The following is a 17949-nucleotide window of genomic DNA, read 5'->3' as shown; positions in this document are numbered from 1 at the left end:
AATGCAGTATTAAAAGAGAATTTACGATCTTACAACGAAATGTATGAGTGTATGTATATGTGTGTGCATATATATATATATATATACACACACACAGACACATTAAATGTTTGTATATACGTATGTACTATGTGATCTATATTCTCTAGAGATGAGTAGCACGTGACTATTTCGTACATATGTACATGTATATGTATATTTACGATCGTGATGTGATATACAACGATCTTGGCTTCACTTATACATTTCCACTATATAGAATATATATGTATACACACATATATATACATATACATATGTACAAGTAAGTATCGAACGTCTTATATGACGTAGCTGCATTTTTATGGACACGATGCGATGCATTTCGTATGTACTGAATGTGCTGAATAACAATTAACGCACACTAACCGAATAACGGTCTGACTATGCAAAGAATTTACGAACGTTTCCTAATTCTTATGACGAGAAAGGCATTCAATTCTTTACGATCGCAAAAAAAAAAATATATATATATAATAAACTTAATTTTGTATGTTACGTATTGTTATACCTAACAACGTGATGTCTTATTTATGATTAATAAATTCTATTAAAAAAATTAATTTCAAAGTGTTGTGATACTGAAAGAACCCATTCTTTTCTTTTTTCCTACACAAAACTTATATAATTATCTTACATTGTAAGTAACCCACTGTACTAAATTTTCTTTTTTCTATGCAAGTTTCAAACACTATTAATTCTACTGTATGTTAAATACTTGTGCATATGGTATAATACTATACTTTTATAGATATATATTATATTCATATCTATCTAATATTAAATAAATTATCCTCACCTAATTATCCTATGGTAAGTATTACAAATACACAGATATATATACACATATAAAGTTAAATTATTTATAAATATAATTCTGCTTCCATTGTTCTATCTTTTTTCACTTCTTCGTTCGAAACAAAATAAACAATGCCTCCGGCTTCACCAAAACAATTTTTCTTTCTCTCTCTTTCTTTCTCTCTTTCTCCCTCATTTTGTTATTGCTTTCTGCACAAAGAAAAACTGCGTTTAACTTATTTGACTTGTTAAGAAATTTTATCCTTCTCCTTCGCGTGTTTCTTATTTGTGACCTCTCTCGCGTAGCCGGAAATTTCTTCGAATTTAGGCTGCTCGTTTCGGTCAGAATAACAAGCGAACGTAATAGCCAATGGGAAAGGTAAGAAATAATGCTTTCCTCTCTCACTCTCGTGTCTTTTTATAGAACAAAGACCATGGAAGCTTTCTCACCCCAATCCACACCAAGAGTCCAACGACTTCCGGCGCCCTTTTCTCGTTTGTTTGAACTTCGTCTGTTCAACGCCAAAGTATCCATTATACTCACTCAGTGGTTCTTTTAACACTTCTCGTTTCTACGAAATAATAATACACATAACTTTGTATATAGAGAAATATTGTATCCCTTAGCTGTACCAATAATGAATCGAAGAAAAAGAAAAAGAAAACAAAAAAAGAAAAAACAACCTTATTTTTATCTTCAATAAATATCCCTCTAAAAGATATAAATTCATTTATACGTGTATTCGTCTACGATACAATTTTTCTTTTCTCTCTTTTCTACAAAGATATCGAAATAAATATTCAATACGAAATAACGATAATTTGTTGAATCCGAGAAATTTACTTTTAAGAACCACTGACTACTTTCATTCATAAAACACTCCATGGTTTCTTTCATAAACTTCAACACCTTCAAACTCGCAAATATTTATAGTATTTTTCTGGATAATCAGACGCAGTGAATCTACCCTCTCTCCGTCTCTTTCTCGCCGCTTATCTTTCTTGTTATTCGTCAAAACAGTATCAAAGAAAAAAAAATAGAAAATAAAAGTAAAAGTGATAAAAAAAAAATTGAAAGGAGTTGTGTGAGTCACCCATGTAAAATCTTGTTTTTTCTGACGCGTTAACGGTCAATTAAAGTTCCACAATCGATATCGCAATAACGAGCAACGCGTCTGGATAAAACATTATCCATTTAAACAAGTTCGTGGGGTAATAATCAGCAATGTTTCCAATGTATTCGCGTGTACATGAGTCGTGCACGAAATGTCGACCGTCACGGTCACGAAACTTTCGTCTTTCGAAACTTTTCCTATTTTGCTATGTATGAAATCGTTAGTACTTCTCTTTCTCTCTCTCTCTTTCTCTTCCTCTAACGATGATAGTAGTCTTCATCGATTTCCTACATACCAAAAGCTTTATTGCTCTTCTTACTTTACTTCGTAAATTCGAAAAGGTCAAGGCATGTTCGCGTTTTAAACTATAATAACTATACCAATCAATATTTTTTGGCAATAAGATTCAGTATTTCCTGAATATTCGTTCTAACGCATTAACGATGTACAATTGATAACATATAATTACATTCGAATATTTCTCTATATAATATAAAATGTACGAATTGTTGTCTCTTATTTTTATCTTTAAAAAAAAAGTTATAACGATTAAGAACGAATAATCGTCCATCTATTTGTTATTTTTTGCTTAGTTAATAATTTTTACTATCACGATAATATAACGATACCGAAGATTTTTGAAATAGTTAATAGAAAGTTATACGAAAAGATAGTGTAGTGTGTCAACTATCAGCCGAGTTAAATATCTTAAATGGTTCGCTTATTAATAACTGCTCGCTAAGTAGTAGTTGCTAGGGTCGAATCGTTTTAAAACTAAAACTAGTTTTTCGTTTCTTGGCAAAAGAAAATTAATTCTAATTTGTTGATAAAATTTCGTTTTTTTTTCTTATCTAAAGAAATATATATTCGATTAAAAAAAAAAATATATCGAAGTGGTTGGAATGAGAGAGAGAGAGAGTGATAGATAAAAAATTCTAAATAAAAAATAAATATAAAATTTACGCGAAGTTAAGAATTAAAAAAAGTACGAGATAGAGGGAGGTTTCATTTCTAGAATCCTCAGGCGTTATATAAGAGCTGGAGATTAAGAGGACAGAAGCGTACAAGTAGAACAGGGCCAAGTCGATGCTTTCTGGCAGACTGACCCATAGTCGTAAACCTCTTTACGAGAGATATATGATTTCATCAGATGCTTGTGTTTGCAATATCATTGCAAAATGCGACTAAATCCTTATTTATAAAATTATGTCGACACTTAAAAGACAATTATATTAATTACTTGTAGGTAATTACTTAATATTAATTAATAAAGAAATATTCTAAAAATAAATTCTTTATACCTATCATTATTAAAAGTATATATAGGATTAATTTCGATTGTAATATCAAATTGCACAACAACGAAGAAGGATGAGCAAATTATCAAGTAATTACGTTCTAATTAATTCTAACCCTACAATCATATATATATATATATATATATATATATATATATATATATGTATGTATGTAGGTTTCGTAACAGCTATAAAACGTATTGATATTATAAATTAATATGGCACGTGCCTTATCATAGACGAAAAAGTTTTTTTAAAAAGCGCGCGCGCGACATACATTGTTCCCATACGAGTGCACTCGCCGGGACCGTTAAAAAAGAGGGTCGAGTACGTCCTACACGCTAGGTATGTACATACACGGTCCATATTCCAAATTCAGGTTAAAACGTAGAAAATATCTTATTTGATATTCAAGCAATAAACCTAACTTACGAGTAATAAATATACGTATGAAAAAAATGTCCATGAATTTGTTAAAAATAATATAGAAAAAGAAAAAGAAAGGAATATGTATACACAAATATATATATATACATAGAAAGAGAGAGATATCTATACGTACGAGAAAATGGCGCTGGCATCGAATTTCGGCTATCCTCATAACGGATTTTCGAGAATTTTCGGGAAAAAAGATTCGAAGGAATTATTTGGAAATTATATCCGAGAGAAACGTAGCAAACGTTTCGAGCGGGAATCTTTGGTCGAGTGAATCTTCTTTGAAGGAGAGAGGGAACGATGCTTCTCACCCTCGAAGGAGGCAACGGCCGGGAAGCGTGCGTGAGTAGGCGAGGAGGAAGGACGAAGGAGCGTTTGCTCCTCGTCGTCGATGTCGTCGTCGTCGTCCGTACGATGCAAAACATGGTCGCGTTCTTTGCGACAGCAGCGCCTCCTCAACTCTCGTTTCAACTAAAAATCGCGAGTTTCCTCTCTTCGACGAGGAGAGTATATGTAGTAGGAAAAAGATTCGTTATGTTATATCGTGGGAAAGAAAGGAAGAGAGAGAAAAAGAAAGAAAGAGAGAACTAAAGCTGGGTATTGAGGCTAGGAAAAGAGAGAGAGAGAGAGAGAGAGAGAGAGAGAAAGAGATAGATATAGGAAGAAACAAGATACGATCGGCCGGCATGTTCGATCGAACAGAGACGGAGACAGGTGTCGCTCCTCCCCACCACAAAAGGGATTTCAATTTAGTAATTGTTATCTACGCAATTCTAGCTACGTACATATCCATGCACAGATATAAATGTACATGTATACGTATATTTATGTATATATAACGATTCTAAACTTACGTTCGAACTCCTGTAAAGTGGTCGAAGATGCGCCGTTATTCGTCGCGCATCTCGTAGTCGGCGGTGCCTCGTGCCGCGAAACGACGACGACGACGACGACGACGACAACGACGACAACGACGACAACAACAACGATGACGACGATGACGAGGATGTCTTATCTTCGTAGAAGGGCATGGAGTCGTTCGGAACACCGTAGTTCTTGTCGTTGTCGTTATATATTTCGTTACTTTCCTCTTTTATTCTTCCACTTCCTCCTCTTCTTTCTTCTCCTCCAGCTCCTCTTAGTTTTCGACGTTGTGTTGTTTTTAGGGGAAAAAAAGGAAATATAACCGAAACGATATCGACGATGTCACGTTTGCATTATCATTCACAAATTCCTCCTTCTCCTACTCCTATACTCCTACTTCTCCTCGTCCAAGTTGTGTTGTTGTCCCTCGCTGAAAACTCACCGATATATATTTCCTATGTTTTTCTTTTCGATACATATACACACACACATATATATATATATATCTTCTATTAATCACAATATCTTAAATCGATAAAAACACACGATACAACGACGCTTAACCGTCGAAAACTAACCACGCGGCACTCATACACACCGAACTCTACTTCTCTTATCACTTATCACGGCGATCTTTGCGTCACGAATGCGACCCGGTGCCAGACGACGCGCCTAGCAGACGACATTTTGCCTTCACGCGGAAACGCACGAGACTGACCGAATACGCCCGAACCTGTCAACCCGACCGACGAGCGCGCCATCCCCACTCCTTATCTCTTCCTCTCTCTCCCTCTCCCTACCCCACTTACTCTACCATACTTTTGTCCTTCTCTGGACCGTGTTTTACATATATATATATATATATATATATATATATGTTACGTATGTTCCTTCTCTTTCTTTCTTTCTTTCGTTACATGGACGAATTCTGCGATACTTCCTCGTCCCATCTCGCCGAGGGAAAATTATGAATGATCTTTGTAACTTGTTGTAATGAATTATGTAAGTGATTTTAACCTGGTCGATATTGAGTTTGACCTGTCTCGACGGTCGTCTCTCACGCATATTTATTTTCTTTACGATAAGAAGCGATATCCCGTTGTATATACACGAGTATCTCACGAGACTTGTATTTTTCTTTAATAAACATTCATTGAAAAATAATGTAATAGTAGATGGGATTCCATGATTTACTACTTTTGTTATTTCAATGAAATAAAATAAAACAGGATCGTGACAAGTGAAAGAGGAGGAAGATAAGAAAAAGGGTCGATAGCGAGCTGCTTTTTTTCTTTTCTACTTTTCCCACGTATGACTCCTTAAGATTGTCAATCGTTTCACATACTGGTCCTTCGACGACCGGTTTAAAACTCGTGTTATTTATGGATGGAATTTAACGATGTAACGTGGTAAGGCAAGTAACACGAGTGTATTATCCTAGACTGCTTGTCAAAGTCATTTCGAAATCATTCTACTCTTCTGACTCGTTTTTCGACGGGTTTCTTTTAACTGTGTGATTCTCCGTTTACATATTATCTTATGAGAGAAATAAGAAAAAAAAAAAAGAAAGAAAAACAGATACGAGAAAGTATGGTTTTACGTAAACGAAGAGAGCTCTTTTTAATACGAGCTGTATAATAAGAGGAAAGTATAATCGAGCGGTGTGTACACAGCCGCACGTAGTTTTCATTAAGGTAAATGCACCTTTCGTATATGCTTAAGAGTCGACGCCACGAAGGAAACATGGTTGTTTGTAATATTAGAATTTAGGACGGCCGTTTGTCTTCGCTCTCTGCCCCTCACCTTCTTTTATAATTTTATCTCTCTACAATACCCTATTGAAACGTAGTTTCCACGATCTAGTGTTATCATTGCCTGAAATAATCCTATAAAAGATAAATCAAGATCAATAAAATTACATATGCCATTTTTTGTCCTTTAACGATAAATTTCCAGTTAACTAATTAATATTCTCACTCGTTGACGTACCTCCTAAAAATATGAAATGACCGAAACTTGTAAATTTGAAACAATAAATAAAGATGTTTTTCTCTTGACAAGAAAATATTACGGATTAAAGGCTAAGATATTTTTTTTTCTTTCTTTCTTTTTTTGACGTGAACCAGACTTCACGAGTTCGCATAAATCTTCTTTCCTAGTTTGGAACGAGGTCAATAGTCCAAGATAATTATCAAGTCGTAATACTATCTTCTCTGAGATATAACTCTAAGGTGAGACAGATCGTTTGCAAATGAATGTACGAGTCTTGCATAAAAATGAGATGCACGTGAGATCATTTCTATAATGAATGCTATCGGTTTCTTCTTGCATAGAAAGAATTATAATAACAAGCATTGCTCCCTCTGTGGCAATTGGTAACCTTCGAGACCACTTGCGTTGGTTGATGTCACCACTAAATAAAGGTGATGTCGTCGGTAAAAATCTGACGTTTCCTACGTGTGTTGGACCCTGTGGGCACTGTCTCACTGTGTCGCACGAATTCCGGACGTGATATTCTATTAACGAGGAAGATTAAAATTGATTGCCAACAATTGCTATCTCTCGATCGAGATTAATGTAAGAGAGAAGAAAAATAGAAAAGTAAAAAAAAAAAAGAGGAAAAGAATTGAACGCATGAGAATTTAATTTTATTCAATGAACGATATTACTAATTCGATACAAGCCTATACTTCGTAGGCAATCACTGTAATTACGTTCATTGCAAGATCGTAAATAACTAGTTACGTTCGTCTATTGCAGATTGCAAAAATGGAATCGTAATTTTACGATTCAAAGGTGAAATATCAAATTGTATAAATTACCAATATAATTTGATAATAAAATTATGCTTAAGCCTTCCAACTATTAAACTGGTAATTAAATCATTTTGCCAATGGTCTCGATATTGTCAAACCAGTTCAATATTTTCTTGAGACGCTCGTTTCTCTTTTTCTTTTCGTAGTTGAGTTATAACGTCATCCTTTTGCTTAAGCAAACGTTTCAACCGTTGTACCTCTTGACGATATTCAGATTTCAATTGATGAGTTCCAACTTCGTGTATTCTTATATGCCTTTCCACCATTGCCAATTGATCCTTCGCGTCCTTCTGTACAGCCTGTGATATAGCGTAGTTTTTATAATTATTGCAATAACGATACTGAAATTACAATTTGCACTTACGTTCAATTGACTTTTTAAGTTACCCACTCTATGAGCGATACTATCGCCTATGTATTGAATATCCGCGTTTTCTTTCTCTCTTTCATGTAACAAATTCGTTAGTTTTTCTTTCTCGGATATAACTTTTTCGTATTCTGATACTAACTTTTCGCAATACGCAGTGGTTTTATTCAATTGTCTTTTGAACGAGTCGCGTGAAATTTGTATGGAGTATACTATATTTTGTACGTTCGTTAATTTATGCTGAGTACGTCTGAAAAAAAAAAGGAGAAGAAGTAGTCTTTAAATAAAGTAATCCCAACAAGATTTACTTATGCTATACGCCATTTAATTCGTTCCGATTACTTTAGATCGCGTTCTAACGTTTTCGTTAGATTTTTTAAATGATTTCGCTCCGCTGTTACTGTTACGAGTTGTTTCTCATTGTCCGGTAGAGATTCCTCCAATTGTTTGATACGAGTAGTTAGTTTTTTTTTCTCCGATTCGTACTGCAATTTCAATTCTTCGAACAATCTTTTACATTCATCTACTGCTGCAACATGTACATGTACCGGCATTGTTTTATCGCTATTACTTTTCAACATTTCATAACCTTCATTTACTATTTTATATTTTCCTTGAAGATTACTTAATTCCGTTTTATAAGTTACGACTTCTTTATGCAGACTTTTATTTTCTTGAGTCAAAGATTCTATCTTCCTTTCGTACAAAGATTGTAATTCTTGAAGTTTCTGTTTGTGATGTACAGCTTGCTGCGTCACTGTATCATTTTGTTCCTTGATCAAAGCTGCGTCGTTTGAAATTTGCTTTATCTCTTCTATGTACCTATTACACTATAGAGTTTACATTGAAATAAATAGTAATGAATAAATACTTTTATTTTTATAATACCTTCGATTTAGAATTTTCCAGTTCCTTTTGTAAAAATTCGTTTTCTGAAATAATTTCCTTACATCTGCCGGTAAAATCATTGAGTTCTTGTTCGTACTTGCTTATCAGTTCTTTTTTTTCTGTTATATTCTCTTGATAAGCATTTAAAAGTGGAGCCAAAGCGTGTAGATCTACATTGCCCCAAGATTCTAACATTTTTTTATTTTCTCTAGATATTTCTACGTCGTTCATTGTGCTAGTACTATATTGCAAAGGTATAACTTGTCCACATAACCTGAGTTTGTCCTGATACCTTTCTAATTCTGTATTTAATTGATAAATTACTTTTTTCAGAAGCACGATGTCTTCCTTTAATTGAACATTTTCAGATTTTAATTTCTGATTAAGATTTAATAAACTATCTTTTGTTTTTTCTAATTGTTGGAAAACCTGAGTGGATTCTTCATGATGAACGTGCAATTGTCTATATTCCGTTTCTTTTTGCTTCAAAAGAACATTGGATTCTTCGCATTGCTGTTGAACACGTTCATATTCCTGTGCTAATTTGTGATACTTATCGCGTATTTTAAATATTAATTTATCTTTATCCTTCTGTTCCTCTCTATTGTCTGAAACATCAAAATTATCTTACCTTATATAGATTACGGAAGTTAAAGTTTATGAATCATTTTGAAGCTACCTGACGTTGCATTGAAATCTTCTAATTTTATCAGTAACATATGATTCTCTTCCATCAGTCTTTCAATCTCTTTACGAAGATGACGCCTGCTCTTACTTTTCGGAGAACTTATTTTATCATCGCTCTTATCGTTGAACGATAAATCGTCCAACTTAACTTTCCCTTTATTAGAATGACGCGTTTTAGTAGCTTTCCTACGACAATAGGTTAATCCATGAACCGGTTCGATCTCATCGGTAGTTCTTCCCTTCTGTTTACTATGCTATAATAATAGATAAATTAGCATTGTTTCTATAAACTATTACAATATTTTTTTCTATCGATTAGAACATATTATAACGCTTAGACTAGATGCTATTTATATTGTTACCTCTGTTTTGGACTAAACGCATTACCTTAACCACACCATGCTTCTCCATAGTATCCTCTTTATCATCGGATAGAGTCCCACAAAAATAAGACATTATCGATACGTTTTATAGGATAAAAATGGAAAGTAATGCTGATGATTTCCAGAAGTAAGTCGCAGAAGTAAGTCGTTCATGTTATATTCCAAGCTATCCAAAATACTTTGTTCACACCTTGCATTATTTCTGTTTGAAGACGAATCCGGATATTAGGTTTATTATTGCAAGCAACTACCATGGCAACGTTGACAAATCCAGTATTATGATCAACACAATTCAACGCTTAAGAAGAAGGATACTTTTATCTTAGAGGGAGCCACTTGAGAAATTGTTAGGAAGACGAACACGTTTATTTTGCTAAGTGCTCAGCAATTTAAAACGATTGAAATTTTTTATCAACGTATAAATTAAATTTCTACGAATATTATCAACTTATCAGATCTTTGAAATATCTAAATATACAATAAATATAAATAAAAACTATTTTTCTATGAATGTACTGACTTACGTAGTACATGTCAGAACAATACAGCGGGAAATTCGACAAGAGCGCAAAACCAAACAATTCTACGAAAAACAAATTAAATGTCTTGATACGTTATACAAAAAATACACTTAAAAAAATAAAATGAACTTTTAAAGCTGTTTATTTAACGATCTATTTGCCGGTAAATTATAAAATGATAACCAATGTTATCAGTGTTATTAGCGTTATTGCGAAAAACACAAGTAAAAAAAATTAAAATTTTTTGTGTATCTTTAATAATTTTCAACTTGATAATATAGTATACGTACGTTGTGAATAACAAATTATCTCTTCTTTCAACTATTTAGTAGGAAAAGAATTTGTTTTTACAAGAATATGAATACATATATAAATATATTACGATGTAAGAAAACTTGAAATGTGAAATAACGAAAGAACATTTGCTTTTTTAACTTCTTCACGAGAAAAAAAAGTTTTTCCTTACTTTATATTTACGAAAGTAGTAAGTCAGCATTCGTTACGACTTCTTTTAAATAAAAGTAACTTCAAAATAACGTTGGATTTATTGCAAACCCAGTTATTGGCTTAAATCACGTCATTAAGTTAGGATTTACGTTTTGCGTTACGAACACGTAGGTTTCGTAAGTATTCCTTCTTGACAAGGGACAAATTTGCACGCAATAGTTTGACCCTCGAGATACGTCTTCACTTTGAAAAACAACAACCATAATCGATTCAGGAAATATTTAACTTGCTACTTTTGCATCATTAGTATTATCTTTGAACAAAAAAAAAAAAAAAAAAAAAATTTAAGGAAAGAAAGAAGGAAAAAATAGAATGGAAAAATGAAGATCAACTATTCGTACATCGATTAAACCACACGTCGCACTTCTTGTTTACAAATTTTTTCTGTTTATTGCTAATAATAAATGCTTGTTGCATTAATAATTAATGGAATGTCTTTTTTTAGAATTAAATGGTTTAGTCCTAATTTCCAAGTTTCGTTAAAGAGATAATTACATTGTCTTGATGATAAAGAGTACTTACAAGTCCTTCGACGCGTCGTCCTCCATTTCTACGTTAAATATTTAAAAAAAATGAAAAAATAAAAAAGTAGAAAAACAAACGAAAGAAGTCTTATCATTTGTCAATATCAACGTTTTAAGTTTATGGTTAATCTACTCTTTAGATTGAAATTGTCTTCTACTCGGTACAAACGATTACAAAATACTTGAATTTATATCGTACTTACAAAAGAACTAATATTAGTCGTCTTAAAAAAGAATTATTTATTCAAGGATATCTCGTTTTATTATCTACCGATGAAAAGTTCGTTGAAACGTAATTATTAATTCGACCGTCATAAAATTGCTAATAAAAATTATTAATGCTTTGGATCTTTTTGTGAACGAAGAAAGAAATGGCAAATATAAAGTAATAGTAGTAATGCAATTACAAATTGTAATAGTAGTAAATAAAAAATAATAGTAATAGCGCTAATCTTCTTTTTTCTTTTCTCTTTTTTTTTTGCTTTCAAATAAAAAAAAAATATTAATAAAGATTAAACGTGCCTGAAGTAAATGTAGATCAGTGACCTTATTAATGCAAATAAAAATTGATAATAAGATAATAAGTCCGTCTTAGTGTTAGTGTTAGTCTCAAAAATATTATACCGGCGATGAAAATGGATTAGTGGATATGCGTGTAGGTGTGAAAAAAGAAATTAGTAAATATATGCACAACTGCGTGAAAAAATATTTGTCCTTACCGCCGTAAATCTACGTTTATTCACTAGAACGGGTTATTATTGTGATAACGGAGGGAGTCGCGATAGTGCTGTTCACGAAATTATCGCTTTTAACGCTGTAACGATTATTTTCGTTAGAATATAAAAAACAACGGAACAGGAAGGAACGTTACAGATATCGTTTCGGTCTCTTCATTCATAGAACCAGGGGTGTTCTATTACTTTGTTTTTTTTTTCTTCGGACCACCATCGCCATGAAGCTAGGTATTTTCAAAACCGAAATTTTCGTATCATTTTTATTCCCTATTCATGTGCCTTTCTCTTCTTCGTTCGTTTGTTTCGTTAATTTTATTCTTTTTCCATTTATTTATTTATTTATTTTTTTTTTAAATAAACGTTTTACTTACAGGCACTTTTATTCCATTGCTTTGCATGTTACTTGGTATCGTGGAATCTGAGGACGCTGTCGATTCCGATTGTGATTACTTCCAACAATTAGAACCAGGGCGTAATTATTATGTATATAATCCTAATTATCCAGATTATTACTTAGGTCAACATAATTGTCGATGGAGAGCTAAGAGTAATACACGAGTTAAATTGAATTGTTCGTTTTTCGACGTTCCTCCGGTAAGATCCAACTTTACTATCTAAAAAATTCAACAGGAAAGAATCGACGATCTACTGAACTTTCCTAAAAAAAAAAGAAAGAAAAAATATATCTAAATCAAACAAATTTAATAAATAAATTTCGTTGTCGATAGAGTGTGAATTGTTCAATGGATTATATAAAAGTCAAAGTCGGCGATGGTATCGAGTACGTTTTTTGTGGATTGGATTCTTTCGTAGTGGAATCGATATCATCGGAAATGACTATATTATTTCATTCGAGATACAATACTTACGGAGGCAAATTTCGATGTGATCTCAGAATGGTCGAAGATAGTTGTAGATGCGGTTGGAAGAATCCGGTAGGTAAAGGAAGGATATAATCTCATCAATGATTCGTTCATTCAATGATCTATCAACGTTCTTATCGCATATATTGTTCGTTTACAGTCGAGAATCGTAGGCGGTATTGAAACAGGAGTAAACGAATATCCTATGATGGCTGGCATTGTAAATTTTCACACGCGTATTCTATTTTGTGGTGCAACTATAATATCTCCGCGACATGTACTAACGGCAGGTCATTGCGTTCGGAGAGAAGATCCTGATGATATAGGAATCATTGTTGGAGAACATAACGTAACGACAGGTCCAAAAACAATGAAAATATTTCAATAAGAAAATAATTTCTATTGAAAAGAAATCTATTTCATCATTATGTTTTTACTTTTATTTAATATTTAGGTAGCGAAACAAATGTAACTAAAGTTCATCTCGTCAAAGAAATAATCATACATCCGAAATATCAGCCAAAAAATAACGATATAGCGATTATTAAATCGCAAACGAAGTTTGAATATTCCATGAGAGTCGGTCCTGCGTGTCTTCCGTTTTATTACATGCAACGAAATTTTACCAATCAACTTGTTACAGCCTTAGGTCGGTATCAACATAATATCATCTATATTCATTTAATCTATCTCAAATTTTATAAAATAATTTTCGCAGGTTGGGGTACAACGAGTTTTAGTGGTCCCAAGTCTGAAGTATTGATGAAAGTTAATTTGCATGTTATAACACAGAAGAAATGTGATCAGAAGTATCCTAATATCACATCTAATCAGATTTGTACATATGATGAGGGAAAGGATGCTTGTCAGGTATGAATTTGATCGATCGATCTTCCTCGATCATTAAATAAATAAAATAAAATAATCCTTATACGTTTTGATCGTATAGTTCGACAGTGGTGGCCCAATATTATGGCAAAATCCAAGAAGCAATCTCATTTTCGATCTTGGAATAATCAGTTATGGTTCAACCTGTGCCGATGAAAAACCTGGTGTTAATACGAGAATCACCAATTATTTGGATTTTATTATGAAATCGACTCCCGGTAAGATTCTCTTATTCCAATTCGATAACGACGGACGTGACTCGACAACGCCCAAATAATATCTTTCAATATTATATTCCTCATTATCTGTACAAATAATGAAGAAAGACAGATCATTTTTAATCTTTTCGTCCATCGATGCGATTTAATTTCTAACTCGATAAAAAAGAAGATATCTTATCAATTTACCTTGTCATAGAATCTACTATTATATAATTCATTGATTCAAACATCATTAATGTAATTATTAACATTGTTCATTCATTCATATTGTGCAAATATCTTTATATCGATATACTTTATATCGTATAAATTTTTAACTCTTTAGACAAATACAATTTTATATTAAATCTTATTTACGAATCTATAAATATATGAATACGTATATCGTCGCGTAACGTTGGAACGATCTACGTTATATTATTTCATTATTTACAAATATTATCATTTGTCTTGTCAAAAGTGTGCCTAAGAGAATGATCGCTATATTTACAGCTATGTTTTTTGTTCGTAGGTGAAACATACTGTCAGGTGTATTAAAGGAGGACTCGGATCGCATATGTGTGTGTGTGTGTGTGTGTATATATATATATATATATATATATATATATATATATATATATATGAACAGTTAAAATGGAAAATATGTATTTTTGATGTAGGTATCAAATAAATTTTCTTAACACGGAATTTGAAGTGGGTGTTTAGCGATGTCGTTCGTGACGATCGAGGTCACGACCCTGATCTGCTTTGCGCTCGATATTCTCGATCATGCGTTTAAGGCTCCGAGGAGCAATAGGGTCCGATAGAAACTGCGTGGCGCGATTTAACTCTTACTCTAACATAAGTGTAAATTGAACGCGTTAACGACCGGATATTTGAAGATATTAACTTACATGTAAGCGTTTCATACGCGAAACCAACAAAATTTCATTTTTGAAGAAATTCAAAAAAATGATCGCCGAATCGAGAAATATCTAGATCTTACGTTCGAACTACGTTTTCGTTTTATGATCTTGACTCTGATTCTACGATCTTAATTTTTTTCTTTTAATACCTAAATTAGAAAAAAAAACAGAAGAAAAAATAATGATGATAATTAACTGAAATTTGAAGTTATTTGGAGCAATCAGCTGATTCCTAATTCTTTTGACTTGATAAAAACTACGTCCTTAATAGAGATTATCTTGAATCAAGAGAAGGCAACAACATTGATTGTCCAGTAAACAATGCCTCGTTATTGCTAAGTTCGCGAATGAGGATGTGACGTAGATCGGAATAGGGAAGGGCTTCCGCAGTCTGTACCTACTACGTATACGATTACGTCAACGAACCTTCAAGCCACTTGTATTATTAAATGATCTATGTCGTTAAGTAATTTCCACTTGATACAAGATTCTTGTTACTTCTTCCTAATAAATATATACGTCGATATTCAATTCATTAATAAAAACCTTAATGACGACGAAATGATTAAAAATAAAAGAGTAAATAATAAACGAAATAATTTCACGATAAAAGTGTTTGACAGAAAAGTCTTTAAAGCAAAAAAAAAATATATATATGTGTTAAATAATCGTGCGAGACGGAGATGAGGATTTATTAATCGAAATAAAAAATTAAAATATATTCTAGGAATGAAAATTTACGAATAACCGACGCTTATCAATCTTTAACATCGAACAGTTCCCCCGATTAATAAAAGCATCGTGCTTGAACTATTAGACGACTGGGGTAGACAAGGCCGGCGCTAGCCTCATGACGAAGTACATATGTAGTTGTCTGGTCATCGTGTTCCTCACTTACTTCATCGCGTTCTTTTTCTTACACCCTGCTTTCGTCGAATCTTCGACCGACTGCTGCCCAGTCAGCTTGAAATTATACGAATTGAGAAATCCTGATTTATATAACACGTTATTCTATCTTATATAAGGAAAATCAAATCCATGTTTATTTTCTTTCACGATATCACTTCGAAACACTAAAAGAAAATGGAATATGAAATGAAATGAATCAATTTCCTTTCATCGAATTACCTCGAAATATTGATAAATATCTGTTTGGCCGGTACTAATTAAAATAAATACTTTGATATACTGATTAATTATTTCATGGCATTTATACGTGTACGTATAAATTATCGATTTTATGCAGCATCGTACATTATCAGAGAGAGAGAGAGAGAGAGAGAGAGAGAGAGAGAGAGATAAAAAGAGACAAAATTAATGAAAGAATGAACTGAAATATTTCATATCTCGAGGAAAAAGAAACAAAAAAAGATTCGGATTAATATAACATTCGTGCCGAGAAGAAATAATTTGCATAAACGTAATTGAGATACTTTTATTTATTTAGCTCGATAATATTTAAATGTAAATTATCAATTTAATTAAATAAACACACGCACACGTATATATATATCAATACAAATTCGTACGTACGTACGAACGTGCAAATTAGCATATTTCTTATCTCGTATAAAAAGAAAATTCGGAGGAACATGATCTTCGCGTGATAAAATAAAAAAGTAGATGGATATCGTATATACAGGCGTATAAACGAAGTTAGAGACCTCTTCGAGTGGGTGGTGCTATGTCGACGATCAGGTGGAAGGGAGAGGGGAAAAAAAGAACGAAGGACGAGGTCGAAAGGTTACGCGAGCGTTTACGTAATCGGTCGAAGCTGCCATGGACCGCTACTGTATGCACGTCGGATGATGCATCTGCATGCATCTCGTTGCCATCGAAAGATAAAGAGAGACACGGCTGTGTTGATGACGTCACGAAGGGTCGATTGAAAAGAGATTAGAGTTGAAATTACGGTGAGAAATGAGGGTCGCAAGTAATCTTCCTTATCTTTTAATTTTTTAATTTTTTTTTTTTTATTTATTTATTTAATGGTTGGAACAAATCTCAACGAGGCCAAAACTTCGTTCTATGTTTTCCTTCAAATTTTCTCCGATTCATCTTGATTTTTTATTCTCGAAATTGTCGAACTATTATCGTTGCTTTGACTTCGACATTTTTTGTCTAAATTACGAAATCTTTCTCTTTTCATTTCTTTCTTTCTTTCTTTCTTTTTTTTTCCTCTGTCGAAGAGGAAAAATTCAGCTAACTTTCAACGACGATTTCTTTTTATTTTTATTATCATTTCCTTGGTTTAAATTATTTTCGATATCTTTCTTGCTTTCTTTCCTTTCTTTTCTTCTCAAAATGATAACATTATATTTATGATTTCCGATTGGAAATATTATTCTAGAAGGATTGGGCGCTATGACGCGTTCTCCTGACCCATATAATATACGAGAACGAATCAATTTGGTCCACGATCTATTATCAGAAGCTACCTACGTCGTATAGAGAATTCTGAATCTCAGGAACACGCGATGCATTTCCACATTGGCGAAGACAAGAAATCCTCTCGCGTGGACGTAACGTTCTCGTAAACGGTTGATGAATAAAAGAGAATCGACAGACATGTTACGTAGATGCGTTCTTATCAAATCTATTGCATTATACATTATTTTGCTGCTCTTTCAATCTATATTCGATATATCCGTAGATAAGGAGTAAATATTTTTCATTGTTTATAAATACGTGGTTGCTTTTAAATTTCTTTTAAATTGAATAAATAGTTTATAGTCACGTTAAAGCGGATATACATTTTTTTTTACGCGTTCAAAATATTGCATTATGCATTTTCACGTCGCTCGAAATTTCTTCGAAAAGGTTAAACGACCTTTTTCTTGATCAAAAAAAAAAAAAAAAAGGAAGAAAGAAAGAAAGAAAGAAAGAAAGAAAAGATAAGACCGATAGCTATGAAATAAATTTCTAATAAATTTCGAAGGGAATCCGATAGTCGTGCCACCTACGTAAATGCACTTTTGGTGCATTCGTAGTGTTGCATTATGCATTCTCGGACTGGTATCGTTCGATATTCTCCTTAGAAATAACTTTCTTTTCCTTTTTGCGTTTGCTAAAAGAGAAGGTCGATCTCACTCTCTC

General features: G+C 32.9%; 3 protein-coding genes across 13 annotated transcripts in view; 1 reads left to right on the top strand and 2 right to left on the bottom strand.

The window, feature by feature from the left end:
- The window catches only part of LOC127071017 (microtubule-actin cross-linking factor 1), a 112025-nt gene extending 106782 nt beyond the window's left edge, over positions 1-5243 (bottom strand). For 5 of the 11 annotated variants that reach the window (XM_051009753.1, XM_051009747.1, XM_051009752.1 and 2 more), the window contains exon 1: positions 4540-5242. The gene's annotated coding sequence lies outside the window, so the exon portion shown is untranslated. Of the gene's footprint in view, positions 1-3812; positions 4135-4539 lie in introns of those variants that run through there. The other 6 variants (XM_051009767.1, XM_051009766.1, XM_051009765.1 and 3 more) reach the window with 3 other exon arrangements.
- A 1932-nt stretch (positions 5244-7175) lies between these two features.
- On the bottom strand, positions 7176-10043 carry LOC127071022 (centrosomal protein of 89 kDa-like). The gene is made up of 6 exons (XM_051009784.1): positions 9695-10043; positions 9300-9561; positions 8621-9228; positions 8075-8562; positions 7730-7982; positions 7176-7664 (listed from the first exon to the last, which is right to left on the bottom strand). Exons 1-6 carry the CDS (start codon positions 9761-9763, stop codon positions 7458-7460), a joined length of 1887 nt encoding a protein of 628 aa, XP_050865741.1. The 5' UTR covers positions 9764-10043; the 3' UTR covers positions 7176-7457.
- A 2049-nt stretch (positions 10044-12092) lies between these two features.
- Positions 12093-14570, top strand: LOC127071024 (venom serine protease-like). Its single transcript, XM_051009790.1, has 8 exons — positions 12093-12204; positions 12350-12570; positions 12705-12911; positions 13000-13198; positions 13294-13488; positions 13558-13709; positions 13789-13945; positions 14460-14570. The coding sequence occupies exons 1-8, from the start codon at positions 12195-12197 to the stop codon at positions 14483-14485; spliced, it is 1167 nt and encodes a 388-aa protein (XP_050865747.1). The 5' UTR covers positions 12093-12194; the 3' UTR covers positions 14486-14570.
- Positions 14571-17949: the final 3379 nt, after the last annotated feature.

Source organism: Vespula vulgaris, chromosome 20, assembly GCF_905475345.1.
Source record: "Vespula vulgaris chromosome 20, iyVesVulg1.1, whole genome shotgun sequence".
NCBI classification, from domain to species: Eukaryota; Metazoa; Arthropoda; class Insecta; order Hymenoptera; family Vespidae; genus Vespula; species Vespula vulgaris.
This window is presented reverse-complemented; position numbering and strand designations above follow the sequence as displayed.